Genomic DNA, 17,215 nt, shown 5'->3' with positions numbered 1-17,215 from the left:
AAGTTTTAATCATAGATGGCTTTATGTGTCACTAGTATTACTAACACTGATTTTAACGTGTTAACTTTTTTTGTAGGATATCATCTTTTTATTTCTTATTTTGTTAATTGTTTTTTTTTTTTTTGGCTTATAAGTAACCTATAAAAGCTTGTGCAATACGGATTTTGTCTTGTAATTTATGACGTTTCAGAAAACAATTCAACCTGTTGCAGAACCTAACCCATATTCCATATTATTATTATTATTATTATTATTATTATTATTATTAATTATTACTATTATATTTAGTTATTATTTTTATTGTTAAAATCTGATGTGCTATAGAAAAAAACGAGAGCAGATTCGGAATCAGTGCAGACGTTTCATCTAGAAAGACTACTTGCATCTCTGCTATTTTTTTTTTTAAATAGTAAAAAAAAATTCGCCCAGTGTTATCTGACAGCAACCCCCCCCCCCCCCCCACCAACACACACGCAACCATGTCATTAGATTGTATGTAACCCAATATTATTTGACTTAAATAACTCCTGCAAGAAGTGTCATACAGTGATTTAATTGTTTTATCATTCAAATGAGATTATTTAGTCTAAGGTTGGGGGTTTGGGGGACAGGAGGGTGAAAACACATGGGGCCCCCGGGGTCCAGACGGTGTCAATCTGCAGCTCCGCTGCTAATTGGCACACAGGCAAGCTTTTTGATGTATGGACAACAAACAGAGGCTACAGTGGATTGCGTAAAATCTTTACGCATGGATAATCTGGACTAGGGCGCCAATGTGACGCGTAACGAAGCAAAGTTATAGAGCAAAGATAGAAAGTGGAGCTTTTGTCAGCACTGGGAATCTTCCGGACCGACGCTGAAAGACTGATAGTCCCTGCTTCAGGACACACCCTCCGTGCGCTCTTTCGCTCTCTCTCTCTCTCTCTCGCTCTCTCTCTCTCTTTCTCTCTCTCATTGTTTCCCACATTGACTCGCCGCCAGGCTCTGTATACGCTTGACAAATGCCCAGCCGGCTGCTTTTTGCATGAGGACCGCACAAAGAAAAAAAAAACTTTAGGCCGACCAACAACAAAAAAATGGGCTAGAATCGGAAGATGTTCGATTGCATCGGGCTTGATTGATCAGCCTTGAAGAGAGAGGGAGAGTGACCTAATTGGGATGAGAGTTCAAGTCCAGCTCTCCGCCAGATTGGACCTTTAAAGCCGCTTTAAAGAGGAAGGAGAACCATAACCACGCTCCGGTGGTGCGTTTATGCTCGTGGTGCGTTTGCGGAAGCACACCTTTCAGGGGGAAAGCAGGTGAACGCCCGGCTTGTAGAGATCAATACAGGGATGAAGTAAGTGGAAACCAGTGGGGGTGTCTAAGGTTCGCTTCGGAATAGGAGTGCAGGCGGGTGGGGGGCATCGCCGTCTCCGACGCCGGGATGGAAGACACAATTCGGCCGGAGCACAGGAGCGTCACCGGGAAGCCCGCCGCGCACCCGGGGAGCCTCCACCTGCCGCGGGTTGTGATCTTCCTTGTCGCGCTCGCCTTGCAACCACAGGTAAGCCGCCGATTAAGTGCTATTTCCAGCAACACTTAAAGCACACCAGCTGACTTTTAAAACACTTTGTTGACTATTCTGTTTAAATTCACATTTGCCCGTTATTGTCTCCTATTGTCGTACGTTTTGTACCGGTTCACTTCTGTGGCGCTCTGCCCACCTGTTGTTCTTATTCAGAGAACCGCACTAATCCTTACAGCATGCGTGGATGTAAACACCATGGGAATTGCTTTCCAGGATTATTCTTATGAAGTAATTATTTGTAGCCTACTACAGTATTTTCTCTGACAATTGATTTATGCTTGTCAGAAAATGCCAATGGACTAGGACAGCTGTATATGGATTGCACAATGTTCAGTATGAGCACACATTTGACACTTCACTATAGGGCTCATGAGATTCCAATACAGCAACCGAACAAAAAAATGTGCCTTACAAAATCTTCATGTTCATTATTGTGTATAGTTGAGTTTTGAGGTTAATGGTTCGAATCTTGGCACCAGCATCCCTGCGTGGAGCCAGCAGGTTTTCTTACGTTTGCCTGTGTTATCTCCAGGTACTCTGACTTCCTCCCAAATTTCAAAAATATGCATTTAAGTCTCATACGAAGACTGTCTAGGTGATTATTTGTCTACATGTGCCCTGCGATTGACTGGCAACCAGACCAGGGTGTCTCCCGACTCTCATCCAAAGTCAGCTGCAGTGTCCAGGTTACACAGACATGTAACTGTCCTGTGTTCCAACTTTGAGACCCACAAGGCCACATGCCTAGGTTTCTGGTTGTTTATGCCAACTATTGTCACGATACCAAAATTTTGACTTCGATATTATACTTGCATAAAATACCTTGATACCGGTACCGAAACGGTACCCTCGACAAAACTCTAAAATCAGCAAAAGCATCAAAATTAAAACTCACAGAAGAACTTCAAATTTTAAGAAATGTGTTATTAATTCTAAATATTAGGAGATGCTTGGTAAGAAAATAACATTTTAAACAGTGTTAAACGCTTGTGGGGAGTGAGATAAATATACTATACTTAATTATTGAATTCTTATTAATTATTAATTAGAATTTTTGATTTTTTTTTTTTAAACGTCACTAGTAGAAAATGTGCACAGAAGTTTATAGATCCATTTGTGTGACATCTACTTTAATGCAGCTTTGAGCAGGTTGTGATCATTTTCATGGCCAGACATGCAGCTTATAGCATCTGTCTGTCATTTGGACACAGAATTAGCAATTCAGATTTTAAGAACGACATCTTTTTAAATAATGAGATCAATGCCTACATTTCTATGTTTCTATAAGCATAATGTTTACATGTATGCACCAATCAACAATGTGCTAAGCCAGATTGTACATGTTCCCACCTCGAGCCACGGTAGTTCTAAAACAAGCCTTTTACAAACGTGCTTTGTCATGTTGCTCGGCTTCCCAATTCCCATGGCTTTTGGCCATGTAAGCAAAAAAGTTCCATATATTAGTGCGTCATGCATTTCCACGAGGAGCGGAGGGGCAGCGAGCGGTGGAGCAGCAGGCGCTTCACTCACTGCTTGAGGCCATCTTTATCTCCACATGCAGAAGGAGGCGTGCCACTTAAAGTAGAAGCCAACCCAAACATATTTTTTTCAAGAACATGTTCCCAGCATGCCCACTAGTTGAAACACGGTATTCTGATTAATTTTGCGTTTGTGGAGTATAAGTTAAGCAGCAAAAGGCACTCGTCTTTAGCCCTCTCTGGGGGCGGCCATTTTGTCTTCTGTCGACTGAAAATGACATCACAACTGCTCACAACGACCAATCACGGCTGACCTGTTTTCTGAATCTGAGACGCGATTGGTCGTTGTGAGCAGTTGTGATGTCCTTTTCAGTCGACAGAAGACAAAATGGCCGCCCCCTGTGATGGCTAAAAATGAGTGGATTAACACTTGTTCCACAAACGCAAAATTAATCAGAATGCCGTGTTTCAACTAGTGGGCTTGACGGGAACCTTTCTTGAAAAAAATGTTTGGGTTGACCAACTGACAGAGTTGGTGAGCCGCATGCTTTTAAAAAATAAAAATGTAGTACCCGTGTTTAAAAAAGTGGTATCGAGCCGTTTTTGATGCCGAAAAATCAGGGTATGGTACTGGTACCAGTATCCCGTGCAACACTAATGCCAACCCATAACAGTAGCCTGCAATCTGCTGGCAATCTCCAACCTCTCGCCCAAAGTCAGCTGGGATAGGCTCCATGTTACCCAGATATTTAACTGCCCCATTTTCCAGCCTTGAGACCCACAAGGTCACATGTCCAGTTGTCTGGTTCTTTGTTACGCCAACACATAACCTGTGATTGGCCGGTAACCAGTCCAGGTTGTATCCCGCCTCTCACCCAAAATCAGCTAGGGTAGATTCCAGGTGACATATAGATATGCAGCAGTCATACACAGTCCTGAAAGAAAAATTAATTATAACACTGATTGTCAGAATTAAAAAGGTAGGAATGAGTTAATATCAATGTGGAACACTTTATTTCTATTAATTTCTGCAAATTTTCAAATGATCATTTCTACAACATTGCAAAGAGATCATAATGTCTCATCACTGGTGGTCTACGTTTAGAACTGGCCCGCGGGCTATTCATGTGGTTCTTGAAGGCTAGCTGGTGTCTGCGGGCACTATACTGCAGAGAAGAGAAGGACGGCTCATCTGCAGCATTGTCGAATCACAAACGCAGGCGTCATTCATATTTCACCCCTGTCGTCGTTTAACCAGATAAGCAAAAGTGAGCGTTGAAATCGTTGATTCTTTTATCTCAGACAGGTTTTTAGGTTGTCATTTACCTGGCACGTTTCGGCAGCAGTCTTTCGCCTTCTTCAGTGTCACATGATGGCGTGTGACTCGTCTTTATCGTCGAGACAGAATGAACTTCATTGAATCAAAAGTGAGCGTTATATCTGTCAAAGCATAATGTATGGATCAGAGGTGTACATAATGAACTGGCCAATGATGATGTCATTTTGATGCATCATCTATGTGATGCATCATCTAGGTGTTGGGTTTTAGAGAGTAAAAATGGTAAAAAAATTGTGCCGTTTGGAAGAATGAGTGTGGTGTGGTCTTGAAATGCTGACTTTATACTGTGCAGCTGTCAGGCTGTGAGGCAGGCCCAGAGGTGTTCTATGTACTGTAGCCACTGTGTGTGTGTGTGTGTGTGTGTGCGCACGCACAATATGTGTGTGTTTTATTAAAAGTAAACACACTACTAGCATCTGAGTCTTGGGCGTGTGTGCGCACATGTGTGTGTGTGTGTGTGTTTGGAGAGGGGGTGCGGGGTAGTCACACACAGGCGCATAATCGGGTTTGGAAGACGGTCTCCAAGTGTCCACTTCACAGCAGAAAACTTTACATCATCTGCAAGTGGAGATCTTGCAGTTCCTTATCAACATTCCTTTCCGGCGCTGAATATAAAGGGAATGAAATGAATGAAAGGAGCCCCTTTCTAATGGCTGGGAATCAAGTCACCTGTGTTCACTCCCACAATGGCACAATTGCCCATTTCTACCAGCATGCGTTTACAAAAATGCTAAAAGAAGGAAAAGTCCACCCATGCATACAGCTAGACTGAGCTTTGCGCTAGACGTGCGCTGGGTACAAAAATAGGGTCCAAATTCTAAAAGTGACTGCTTCGTTATGGCAAAGTGGACCATTGTTGATGTAGTGCTTCACATTGCTGACTTTCTTACATCTTGCGTGGAATGAAGTCCCACTTAATGGCCTCTCAGTTGGGATAGGCAAATACATGTCTGCCATTTGAAAGGGGAACGTGTGAGTAGGTGGTTACTAGGAGTGGAGTCTCCTTTGACAATAGAATCCTGTTTTAAACATCTGGAAGAGCTTGTAACCTGCTTGACTGGGTCAAACAGATGCTGCACAATGACTGTTGGCCTTTGAATTTGTCTGTTCATTTACATATATTTCATTTGCAATGCTCTGCTTTGAATAGGGCGGCACGGTGGTCGACTGGTTAGCACGTCCGCCTCACAGTTCAGAGGTCGTGGGTTCGATCCCGGCCCCGGCCTCCCTGTGTGGAGTTTGCATGTTCTCCCCCGTGCCTGTGTGGGTTTTCTCCGGGTACTCCTCCCACATTCCAAAAACATGCAAGGTAGGTTGATTGGACACTCTAAATTGACCCTAGGTGTGATTGTGAGTGCGGATGTTTGTCTCTGTGGGCACTGCGATTGGCTGGCAACCAATTCAGGGTGTCCTCCGCCTACTGCCCGAGGACAGCTGGGATAGGCTCCATCACGCCCCCGCGACCCTTGTGAGGATAAGCGGTATTGATAATGGATGGATGGATGGATGGATGGATGGATGCTTTGAATAGCTGATTGTGTTGAGTGGTACACTTGCGTATATTCCATGCAGGCAACATGTTCAGTTCAACATTCTCAGTGACAGTGTGAAATGTTTCTGTCTCTCTGTCATCCATCTAATTTCCGAGCCGCTTCTCCTCACGAGGGTCGCGATCGTGCTGGAGACTATCCCAGCGGACTTTGGGCGGTAGGCAGGGTACACCTGAACTCGTTGCCAGCCAATCGTAGCCGCTCTCTATATGCACCTTGCAATTGACTGCCGACCAGTCCAGGGTGTAGTCTGCCTTTCGCCCCAAGCCGGCTGGGATAGGCTCCAGCTCCTTGCAACACTGAACGAGATATGCGGGATTGAAAATGAATCAATGGACTCTCTCTCTCTCTCTCTCTCTCTCCCTCTCTCTCTCTCTTTCTCTCTCTCTCTGTATATATGTATACAGTGGTACCTCTTCTTACAAAATTAATTGGTTCTGGAAGAAATTTTAGTAGAAAGTAATACAAAGTAGAAAATTTTGTAAGTAGAGACGTGTTTTACATGTAAATGCGCTAATCTGTTCCAAGCCCCCCAATATTCAGACATAAATATTTTATAAAGCATAAAAATGCATCGAAACATGTAACAAATACATGTTACAATTACATTATTGCACAATAAATGAGAGTTGTGCATAATGTAAAAATAAAGAATAGAGTAAAGAATAAAAATGATCATCATTTACCTTTTAATTGCTGTCCTCATCGGTTTTTGCCCACTTTGGTTCCTGTTCTCTCTCAGAAGTGTTTTTTGCCTGGCGTTTTGTAAACAACTGATTTAATAACGTAGCGAGTGTCGATACATTACGGTCATATTCTTTGGCGAGATCAACCAAACGCATCCCCCTTTCATACTTTTTTATTATCACTTGCTTTGTTTGTATGGACAAAAAAAACGATTTTCTCCTTTTTTTCTTTTCCTCGTTTCTAATTCACGTAAAACTATCGGAACAGATCATGGCTCAAGGGGCGAATGACGAGGACGCTGCATAGACATATCTATCACACATATATCTATCTAGCTGTCTATCTACACACATAGACACATGTTTATGTCCCTCTTAGCCAATGGGATGCCAGGAAGATGCTAGGTAATAGCCAATGGCAGAGCAGCTATGAGTATGTTGCGTTCAGGAAACTCTGGAGCTGCAAGTAGCAGCCCATACTTTTACCTTTCGTATCCTGACATTTCTTTCGTAACAAGAGGCAATATTTTCCTGTTGATGCGTTTCGTAACTTGAAAATTTCGTATGAAGAGACGTTCGTAAGTAGAGGTAACACTGTATACACTACCGCTCAAACGTTTGGGGTCACCAAGAAATGTCCTTATTTTTGAAAGAAAAGCATTTTTTTCAATGAATGGAACTTTAATTAAACTAATCAGGAATACACTTTATACACTATTAATGTGGTAAATGACAATTCTAGCTGCAAATGTCTTTTTTTGGTGCAATATCTACATAGGTGTATTAGAGGCCCATTTCCAGCAACTATGACGCCATCCTGCTTTCTCTATTTACCCTCATTACGTCTTCTCTGTCTCTCCATCTCAACCCAACCGAGACCGACAGTCGTCCCGTGGATCCTTGGTTCTGGTTGGTCCAGGTTAAATTCCTTTGGGGCAGCTTTCCCTTGCCTCCGTCCCCAAGTGCTTGATCATGTGGAGTTCCTGTCGACTTGACTTTTAGCAGTCACCCAACTTCTCCAGTACGCACCAGCCACATGCAAGGACAAAAACTGAAATTTTCTCACAAATGATCATCACCCCATTGTTTAGCACGTTTTTCTAATTTGGTCCAAGTTGGATGTACTCTCCAGGACTCCAAGTACGTTTTTGAGTACTCCTTGAAATTATTAAAATGACCTTCAAATGGCCTATTCAAACCAAAATTGCAGCTTTCCTGTGCGGTTTCGGGCAAGGGTTCTTGCGACTTTTTCTGTGGCTAATCTACCTCACTTAAGAAACCAAGCAATTTTCACTCCATCCTTGGGCTTTAACTACTAATTAGTGTGGATTGTGCCCTGAGGGAAATTCATGGACCGCCTCCTACTGTTACCCTATCACTAAACATCTCATATTGTGCTTGAAATTTGGTCTGCATCTGACACACAGATTGTCTTGTGCTTTTTATATGTATAACATTGTTTTGTCTGTGATTAACTATGCCTCAACAGGGGTTCCCTATATTTTGTTCACTGTTGCGCGAGAATGTTTGATGGCTAACAAAGATAATGTGCGTGTCGGGGGAGAGGATGTGATACATTTTTTTGGGGGACTTTTTGAAGACATTGTGGGCAACACCATTGTTTCACCCAGACAGATAACACACACACACATACACGCGACCCTCTGCTCTGAAAATCTCAGGGGATCTTATTAAGTCCTGCCTGTGTGTGTGTGTGTGTGTCTTCCATCCATCTTGAGCTCGAATAAAAGAAGAATGGTGACACAGTGGTGTAGCCAAAGAAACAGAAATGACAGGAGCTTGTTCCCATGTAGGGAAAAGAGGAGGCGGCCTCCGTTAACAGGAGAGTGAAAACTATGAAGGGCGCGGTTGTGACACAGCGGAGGAGAAAAGAAAAGATAATCATAGGATTATGTTGCACGGCAGCCAGTGTTGATGATTTGGATGGCTTGCTCCTCAGCTGGAGGTCACTTGATGTTGACGTTAATTCAACTTATGTCCTTCTGGTGTTATTCCCTCACTCTTTGCTGACAGGCTATTAATGATACATAGTTGAGGTCTTCAATAGGCCGACTTTTCAGACAGCTCTAAACCGATAGGGCTCAGGTAACGACCAATCACGGCTCACCTGTTTTATGGGTTTGGTCATGTGACATTCGCAAGCTGAGCCCTTACGCAATGTCAATGTGATGTCATTTTCAGTCGACAGCAAATGGCAAAATGGCAGCCCTCTGAGATGGATAAAAATGGGTGGATTGTGTTGCTTAATTCATATTTCACAAGCACAATATTAATCTGCACAGAACATATTATCGTAAAGAACAATGTTGACTTGACTTTCCCTTTAAAAGTTTTTAACTACGGCAACATCGATGCTAGATTTGTTAGCCACTCTTCAACATTTTATATTGTACCTTAGCATTAAGCTGTCACAATTTTGTATAAGTTATGTGGTTGATTTCAATTCACAATGTATATTTCTTTTTGTTTTATGTTTACTTTGATCATAAATAATCAACTTAAACCGGAAGTGGCAATAAACAGCCTGAAACCTCTGTCTTGAAGAATTGCTCACTATCTGCCAGACTGCAGCTTGTTGGAAAATGAGCGTGTTAAAATTGCTGCCACCATCTAGTGCTTATATGTAAAATTTTTAGAGACTCATTTCTTGTGGTTTTTTGTTATTAGATTTTCATGTTCGTTTGGTGGTGAAGCTGGAGATGATCAGCATCGGTAAATGGTTATCTGTCCCACTGGTGACCAGTCCAGAGTGTAGTCCGCTTTTCAGTCTCTGGCTCCTTGCGCCCCTGAAAAGGAGGGGCGGTATACAAAATGGATGGATGGGTTTTTTACATAAAATAAAGTAATGGTTCCACTGTCAAAAATCAACAATAAACAGGGACATACATTATATATATTGTATTTTATTTGACAGTCCTACTTAAACTACGTACTGTAGATCTTGACACAACTGCTCTGTAGTAGTGAATGGAAATTTGTGTTGTTTCCGTGGACTGCTTTTAAAGATGTTAATTTAATTCCACTGATACACACTATATGCTACAAATGTCCACTTTTAGCTGCTTTACACATTTATGTTGGCGTTACTTTCTGAACAGAATTCATTGAAATCCTGCAGACTGTAGCTAACAGGCCCTCATTTAAATTGATGGCCCCCGTAAAATATATAGTACAGTGTATATTCATTTTCTTGTCATATACTGACAGTTTGAAGAAAAGAGCACTTTGTGATTATTGTCATACAACGGAACCTTCAAAGTAGAATGACATAAAAGTGGTTTGGCTCATTAATATGTCTGCAAAGTCTTTTGAGACATCAAGTCACTGGGCATCCAAAGTGTAAAGTGTATTTTTCTTGGCTTTTTTACAGTAAGAGAAAGAGTGAGAAGATATCCATCCATCCATTATTTTCTATAGTCTTGTCCTTGTTAGAGCCATGGATAAGGTGATGAAAGCAGGCTATAAACCCTGGACAAGTCACCAGCCCATCACAGGGAAAATATACTGAAGACAAACATCTATTCACATACGTATTCACACCTATGGAAAATTTAGTCTTCATTTAACGTTGGAGCAATTATTATTATTATTATTTTTTTTTTTTACTTTAACTTGAAATCCAAGCACTGTATAGCGGCAGTGAACTCAAGCCATTTAATTTAATACTAGTATTTAATACTAGTATTTAATAATAGTAAACAATTCACTCCAAAAAAGGCTTCAAGCTGTTTAATGCTGTCAAACTAAACATAAACCAAAGAGATTTACACCTCGCATATTTACAACAAACACAGAGCTTAGCGATTTTGCCCACTATCTTAAATAGCATCTGAGATGTAATGCTTCAACCATTTAAGCAGAGCTGGGCATTGCCTAATCGCCACCGCGTTCCGTCCTGCATATTTAATCGACCACCTGGTCCCGGCCCAGCCCCCGTCGGCGACAGCCAATCGGCGTCGAGGACGTAGTCTGCACGTCATAAACAGGTGCTGCACGAGCAGACACACCGCCAAACAAAAAAAATACAACAAAGTGCCTTGAGAGCGTCATACTTGGTGGCTAATCGCTTTGCTAAGGCTAAAAAGTAATTCAATATTGATGGGAAAAAAACTGTGGCTTTGAATTGGCAAAAATTGCATAGAAATTACAGACAAAGTAGGGACGGACCATTAGTATCGATATGTGAAGAAAAAAAGAATTTGATCATATTTGGACATACAAGGTTTCCACCGGACAGCGACGATATGCGTCTGTCTGCCCCCAGGTGGCCGAGGCAGGCACACCTTAAAGGGCACCACAACGGCCATTCAACTGATGCAGTTGAACTCTTTTTAATTCAATTCAAATATGTAATTACAGTATGTTTTTATAAATGGGCTGTCACTTGTATAAGTATAATATTATGTCCTCATTAAAATACACATTGGAAACATTTTCTTTCTTTTTTTCAATTAATTAATGTTTTTTTTTTTGAATGGATGAAATGGTTTGATGGCCTTTCCATTAATTTTGAGAGGAAGGCAAGGCACCACTGTACTGGAACAATGGGGCAGGCAAGGCGCTTCGGCACAGGCACATCATGTCCGCCAAAGCCGCCACGCTTGCATTGGGGCCTATTTTGCGGCAGCCATATGCGGCATTATGTCGGCTTAAGATCGACAGGCTGGATGTTTTTAGGCAATGATGAATGAAAACTGCTAAGTTACATACATTGGTGTAAACCTGTTTTGTTAAAAATTGATGCTGCTGAAGGAACTGGTCAGCTATGAAGCTACTGTAAGTGTGTATGGATTCATTTCCATCTATTACACTGCTTAATCAGCTCATTGTTTTATTTTGCTGTTTTAATCAATGGTAGCGTAAATACTTGCATTGTTTTTTCGACTCGAGCAACACAGTTTTTTTTTTCAATTTGCCGAAAAGTAACGATTTAGAGACGTGACGATTTTAATGTAGAGTGAATGAGCTTTCTGTCTGTCTGTTTTGTCAGGCGGTGTGCATGGTGGGGATGTTCGAGCTGCAGATCCGCCACTATCAGAACCCCAATGGACTGCTTCTGAACGGAAACTGCTGTGACATCCCGGTTGGCGGCGGGCAGCGCTGCTCGTCTCGAGACCAGTGTGACACTTTTTTCCAAGCCTGCCTCAAGGAATACCAGGCCCGCGTGGTCCCGACCGGAGCCTGCACCTTTGGCTCGGGCAGCACAGGGATCCTGGGAGGAAATTCCCAGTTGCTCCACCGCCGCAGTCATGATGGAGGAGGAGGAGGAGATGATGGGACTAATGGACTCATTGTCATTCCCTTCAAATACGCCTGGCCAGTAAGTACAGGGGCAGAGCTGGTTATCTGTGGGGTTACCAAGGTAACGGCCTAAGCTTCAAGCACAACAATACACTCAAACAAGGCTGGCTGGAATAACAATGACCCTCAGAGGCAGAGTTCAGATTCCTTTTCTTTCCCTCCCTGCCAAGCGGGGCTGGACGACAAAGACTTTATCACTTTATCTGCTTGGGGAAATTCCCTTTTAAACCGACCGACGCCGCTCAGGTCCATCGCGCTTAACTGACTCACAGTGGAAATCGTTCTTGACTCAAAAGATGCCACATCGTAACACCAGCGGCCTCCGTGTTGAAAATATTTACAACATGGACAAAAGTATTTTGACACTCCTCCCAATCAATCAATCAATCAATCAATCAATCAATCAATCAATCAATCAATCAATCAATCAATCAATCAATCAATCAATCAATCAATCAATCAATCAACCAATCAATCAATCAATCAATCAATTATTGAATCAAAGAGGGGTTGGACTGCACCCACTAGTTCCCATTGAGTGTAAAGTCGAGGTACCATTTTATAAAGAACATGTTACAAAGCGGCAGACCCTGTCTGGTCACAGTCGTCCAAAAAGTCATACAACTCCAATAACAGGAACTAAAATTCCTGGAAAGGCATATGCCTGCAAATGAAGGGTACCAACAATTACCCTTACTTCCACTTACTTCCATTGTCACTTCCTTTTGGCCTAATGGCCAGGTGTACCAATAGTTTTGTCCCTAAAATGTGTGTTTACCATATTGCAATGAAGTTTTATTCTTTTATTTTTATTTTGTGTGTGTGTGCGTGCGGGTGTGTGCGTGTAATATGTAGCCTATTTTGTGGAAAAAAGTGACACTTTGCAAATTGTTACTATGAATACAATAGAGGTGTTGTTGCTACACTCTCTGTCCCCTGAATGAGCTCCTTCATGTATTTGTTTATCCCCTGATGCTTGCTGTATAATTATTATTGGTCAAGTTTAGACCTGTGGTTTTGACCATCGCCATTTGTGTTGTATAACCGCTATAACGTATGCTTTATCGTCAATTGGCCAGTTCTGTCATAGTGAATGTATTAGTGTTAGCTAACCTAATTATTTTTACTAAGTTTAATTCATTTGTACCAGCTATTACTTGTTGCTTACATTGAGTACCATTATCACTTCGAAATGTTTGAGGAGATTAAAGCCACAAAGCTGCTAGCATTAACATTAACTATAATACTTAATTATTAATTAATGTAAAAATCTCCCTTTTAAGTTTTTTTGTTTTTACTACCTTGTGCTCCTATCGGCTTCTTTTTACATTGATGACCTTGACCAGAGGGGATTACATTCAACAAATAGTTTTTGTATGTTTTGATGATTTGCCGCTGAAAAGACTGCTAGGTGTAGCCTTCAGAGCTTTAGCATTGACTCAAAAAGACGCTCCTTTTGTAGCTACTGTGCGTTACTTTACTTGAGCTACTAAGTACCGGTACTCATGTTTATACACCAAGGAGGACCATTATCGCTGTTAAATGGTTGAGGGGATTTAAGTCACGAAGTGACTTTTTGTGAAATTTTGATGATTAGCTTCTGAACGGGCAATGCTAAGTGTAGCCTTCTGAGTGAATCATTAGCATTCAACTCTAATAATAGACTCGCTGCTCTACCTTCTATATTTGACTTTGTCATTACATTGAGGATTATAGGTTTAGTGGGCTTTTTCAAAGTTTTGATGCTTAGCTGCTGAAAAGGCAATACAAAAGTTAATACATGGTTTCACAATTTCAGGAAACATAATGAAATCAGTCCCACTCGATGTAGTATTGAACAGTGTACTTGCTGACTTTTATGTTTTGTGTCCATCTGAGCAGAGTAATTAATCTTCTATTAGGACCATAATATGTGTAACTACTAGGAAATGTATGGATTATTCAACCAGTCAGTCTACCTTTTATTCAAAGCACACTCACGCCCACTCCGTTGCTTTGCACTGTCATTAGCAGTCAAAAGCAACACAAAAATGCAAAAGTGATGTTCCAATATTGCATTAAATCCATGCCTTTGCATCCGCACACCTGTGTTAATCACAGTGAGCCTTTTCTCTTGTTGAATCACATCCTCCCGATTAGCTGATTGATTCTAGCAGAACTCATTACCCTTGTTAGTGTGCGTTGATTGCATTGTGCATCACACCATCCTGTGTCTGTGTTTTTTCTCTTGTGCCCGAGCCGCATTTTTTGAGATCGGTTAAATGTGAGTCAACATGGAAGTGTCAATGCATTCTGGCCGGGGGGGTCTCTCAGGGGGAGAATCTGATCCCCCTCAGGTGAGGGGGTGAGCATGCTCATTGTGAGAAAAGGTGAGCTCACTCACTCACTAGTTCTTTTCTCCCCCATGGGAAACGTGAGCTCGAAGCTTGGTGTACACACTGATGTAATTGTCACTTTTTATTTGGATCTCCTTAGATCACATAATGCCAAGCTCCATTCTTTAATTCGGCCAACTGAGCATTTACATGATCAAGAGTCTTGTTGCATTCATCATCAATTCAACCCCCCTCCCAAAATTGGTTAGTTAGAATTTATTTATTTATTTTGTTGATGAATTATATATAAATGACTAAAATTATCTATTGTAAATAATCAATAATCATTGTTAATTAATCATTGCAAATTATCTATAAATATGAACCACCACCAAAACAAAAATCAGCAGTAATTTTATTTGTTTCATGAGGGAAGTGAACTATTTTACATGAAATATAAAAAGTTAGTAAAATAACAATTGTACTTTTTATTTTATATAATATTCGGCTAGTTAATGATAATGAAATTATTCATAAAAATAAAATACAATAATGGTAAAAGTACTTTATTGAAATGATTTTTGCATCAGCCTATTTTATATACAAATTTGAAATTGTGTAGGTCTACCTATTGTAGTGACTAGAAGGTTGACTGAAATGCTGTTCCAGGCTCACACTCTGCTCACTATAAAATCTTTATCAATGGACTTTTTATCAACAGGCTCTTTTTAATTAGCAGTATGATATTCTTGACTCATGGATTGTAGTTTCATAGTTACGCTTGCAGTTCAAATCTCTGATTTTTTTTTTCTGTAACCCAAATCTTGTTTTTGTTGATGTGACTCTTTTCTACTCATACAAATTAGAATATTTTAGAAAAGTTTGTTTATATCAGTAGCTTGATTAAGTCATTAAAGCGAAACTCATACTATTCTAAAAACATTTTGATTGTTTTTCATGTAATATTCCTTGAGGTGAAATAGTGGGTGTTTTAATTTTAATGATTGAAAAGTAAATCATGAAATATTTTACTTTGTGGGTCTTTATATGGCGGTGTCTAGACATATGAGTAGAATTCATTCATTGATCATGCTTGTAACTCAAAACACTGATCTCATCTGTCACCACAGCAGTAATACTGGTAGTTATTCAATGAATACAAATAATGTATGCCTGTGAGTATTGTTATATTGTCTGTCTTCATTTGTTGCTTTTTGTTTGCGTTCAGATATCCGTCGCTTTTAAAGAGGAACAATACCGTTACATAGATGCTAATTGTTAGCCCATGTGCCTACGTATATGTAGTTCCCCCATTGTATATTAGCATTGATGTAGCGGAGTCAGTCAGTGTTTTATTTAATAACTGACCACATCATTATTATTCCTCATTCTAGCAATTTACATTAAATGTGGGTTCTCATGTTAGCAAGATGCAATAATGTCCTTTTTATTTTTCCAGTGACGAAATGTGAGGTTGTCTCGTTTCATGTGAGTAAACAGAAAAAGCGGTGATTTGAGCTACATCCCAAACAAAGAGAACCGATGCATGACTAAGCTAAGTGCAACACACTAAAAATAGTTGGGTTAAAAATAACACCATTTTGGGTCAAAAATGGACCAATCCACAACTTGGGTCAATATGACCCAACTTTCTTGGTTGTTTTTGCAGAAAACAACCCCAAAAATGGGTAGTTTAGGACAAAACAACCCCCCAAAAATGGGCTGTTTTGTACAAAACAATGCAAGAAAGTGGGTCGAATTGACCCAATTTGTGTATCGGTCCATATTTAACCCAAAATTGTGTAATTTTAACCCAACTGTTTTACTGTTTGTCATTCCTCTTGATCACAGTTCTTTTTGTTTTCCTTTTTCCAGTAATTATTTTAATCTAATATCAAATCGTTTGATCCAAGCATGGAATTCAAAACTCATATGACACGGCAACTGTGCCAAAGATTGTTCATGACAAAATGCCAAAATTGTTAATGCCACTGTTTATCAGAGGTGTTAACACTGCGGCCCGGGGGACCATTTGTGGCCTATTGTAAATTCTTTACTGGCAGAGCAGTTATACCTTGACTTATGAATGACCCGAGTTTGAGTTTAAAGAGATATGAGAAGTCGCTTAATCAATTTTTTTTTTGGCTATGAGTTGACTATCATAGGTCGTGACAACACATTTACAAAGTCTCAAAAAAACAAAAAAAAAAACAATGCAGTGTGACAATTCTTCAAAAAAAGGGGCCAAGTGCTTGCCATTATTGTCACTCCCAGTTGATGTTGACTGCAAAACAAAACACAAAACTAAGTCAGTTACACGTTATTTATTTAACAAAACCAAATACGTGTCTTATGAAATCCACTAGCTTAATGCTAACACTCAACCAAAACGAGCCTAGATGTTGCGGTAGTTATAACCCTTTAAAGCGGAAGTCAACCCAAACATATATTTTTTTCAAGAATATGTTCCCCGCAGGCCGACTAGTAGAAACACAGCATTCTGATTAATATTGCTTTTGTGGAATATGTGTTAAGCAGCAAAATCCACCCGTGTTTAGCCATCTCACGGGGCGGCCATTTTGTCACTTCTGTCGACTGAAAATGACATCACAACTGCTCAGGGCTCAGATAATGACCAATCACGACTCAGCTTCAGAAAAAAGGTCAGCCATGATGAACTAAACAATAAGCACATCGAGGCTTGCGTTGCCATGGAAATCAGGATAAGCCCGTTTTTACATCTATATAGAGCCCTAGATGTTACCAATGTAATTTGTTTGTTTTTTACAACCAATTTGAAATTTAAAAAAAGGTGAGAATGTAGCTTTTGATCAGAAATGTTGCTATGTTTCTGAATCATTGCTGAATCATTTCAGGTTTTTGTTCTGGTTCTGTTTGCTACTCTTATGCCCAGTTGCTAGCTTATGAGGGCTGGGCAAATTATATATATATTTTTTC

At 40.5% G+C, this 17,215-nt stretch overlaps 1 protein-coding gene across 3 annotated transcripts in view; it reads left to right on the top strand.

Moving 5' to 3' along the window:
• The window catches only part of LOC147145027 (uncharacterized), a 51,955-nt gene that overhangs the window by 2,371 nt on the left and 32,369 nt on the right, over window positions 1-17,215 (top strand). For 2 of the 3 annotated variants that reach the window (XM_086034961.1, XM_086034962.1), the window contains exon 3: window positions 11,632-11,961. In XM_086034961.1, coding sequence (XP_085891087.1) covers window positions 11,632-11,961 — 330 coding nt within the window. Of the gene's footprint in view, window positions 1-987; window positions 1,544-11,631; window positions 11,962-17,215 lie in introns of those variants that run through there. The other variant, XM_086034959.1, reaches the window with a different exon arrangement.

The sequence above is a fragment of the Filicampus tigris genome, chromosome 7, assembly GCF_054856515.1.
Source record: "Filicampus tigris isolate MCC_2025a chromosome 7, RoL_Ftig_1.0, whole genome shotgun sequence".
Classification (NCBI taxonomy): domain Eukaryota; kingdom Metazoa; phylum Chordata; class Actinopteri; order Syngnathiformes; family Syngnathidae; genus Filicampus; species Filicampus tigris.
The sequence above is the reverse complement of the archived record's forward strand: the minus strand, read 5'-3'. Positions and strand labels throughout refer to the sequence as shown.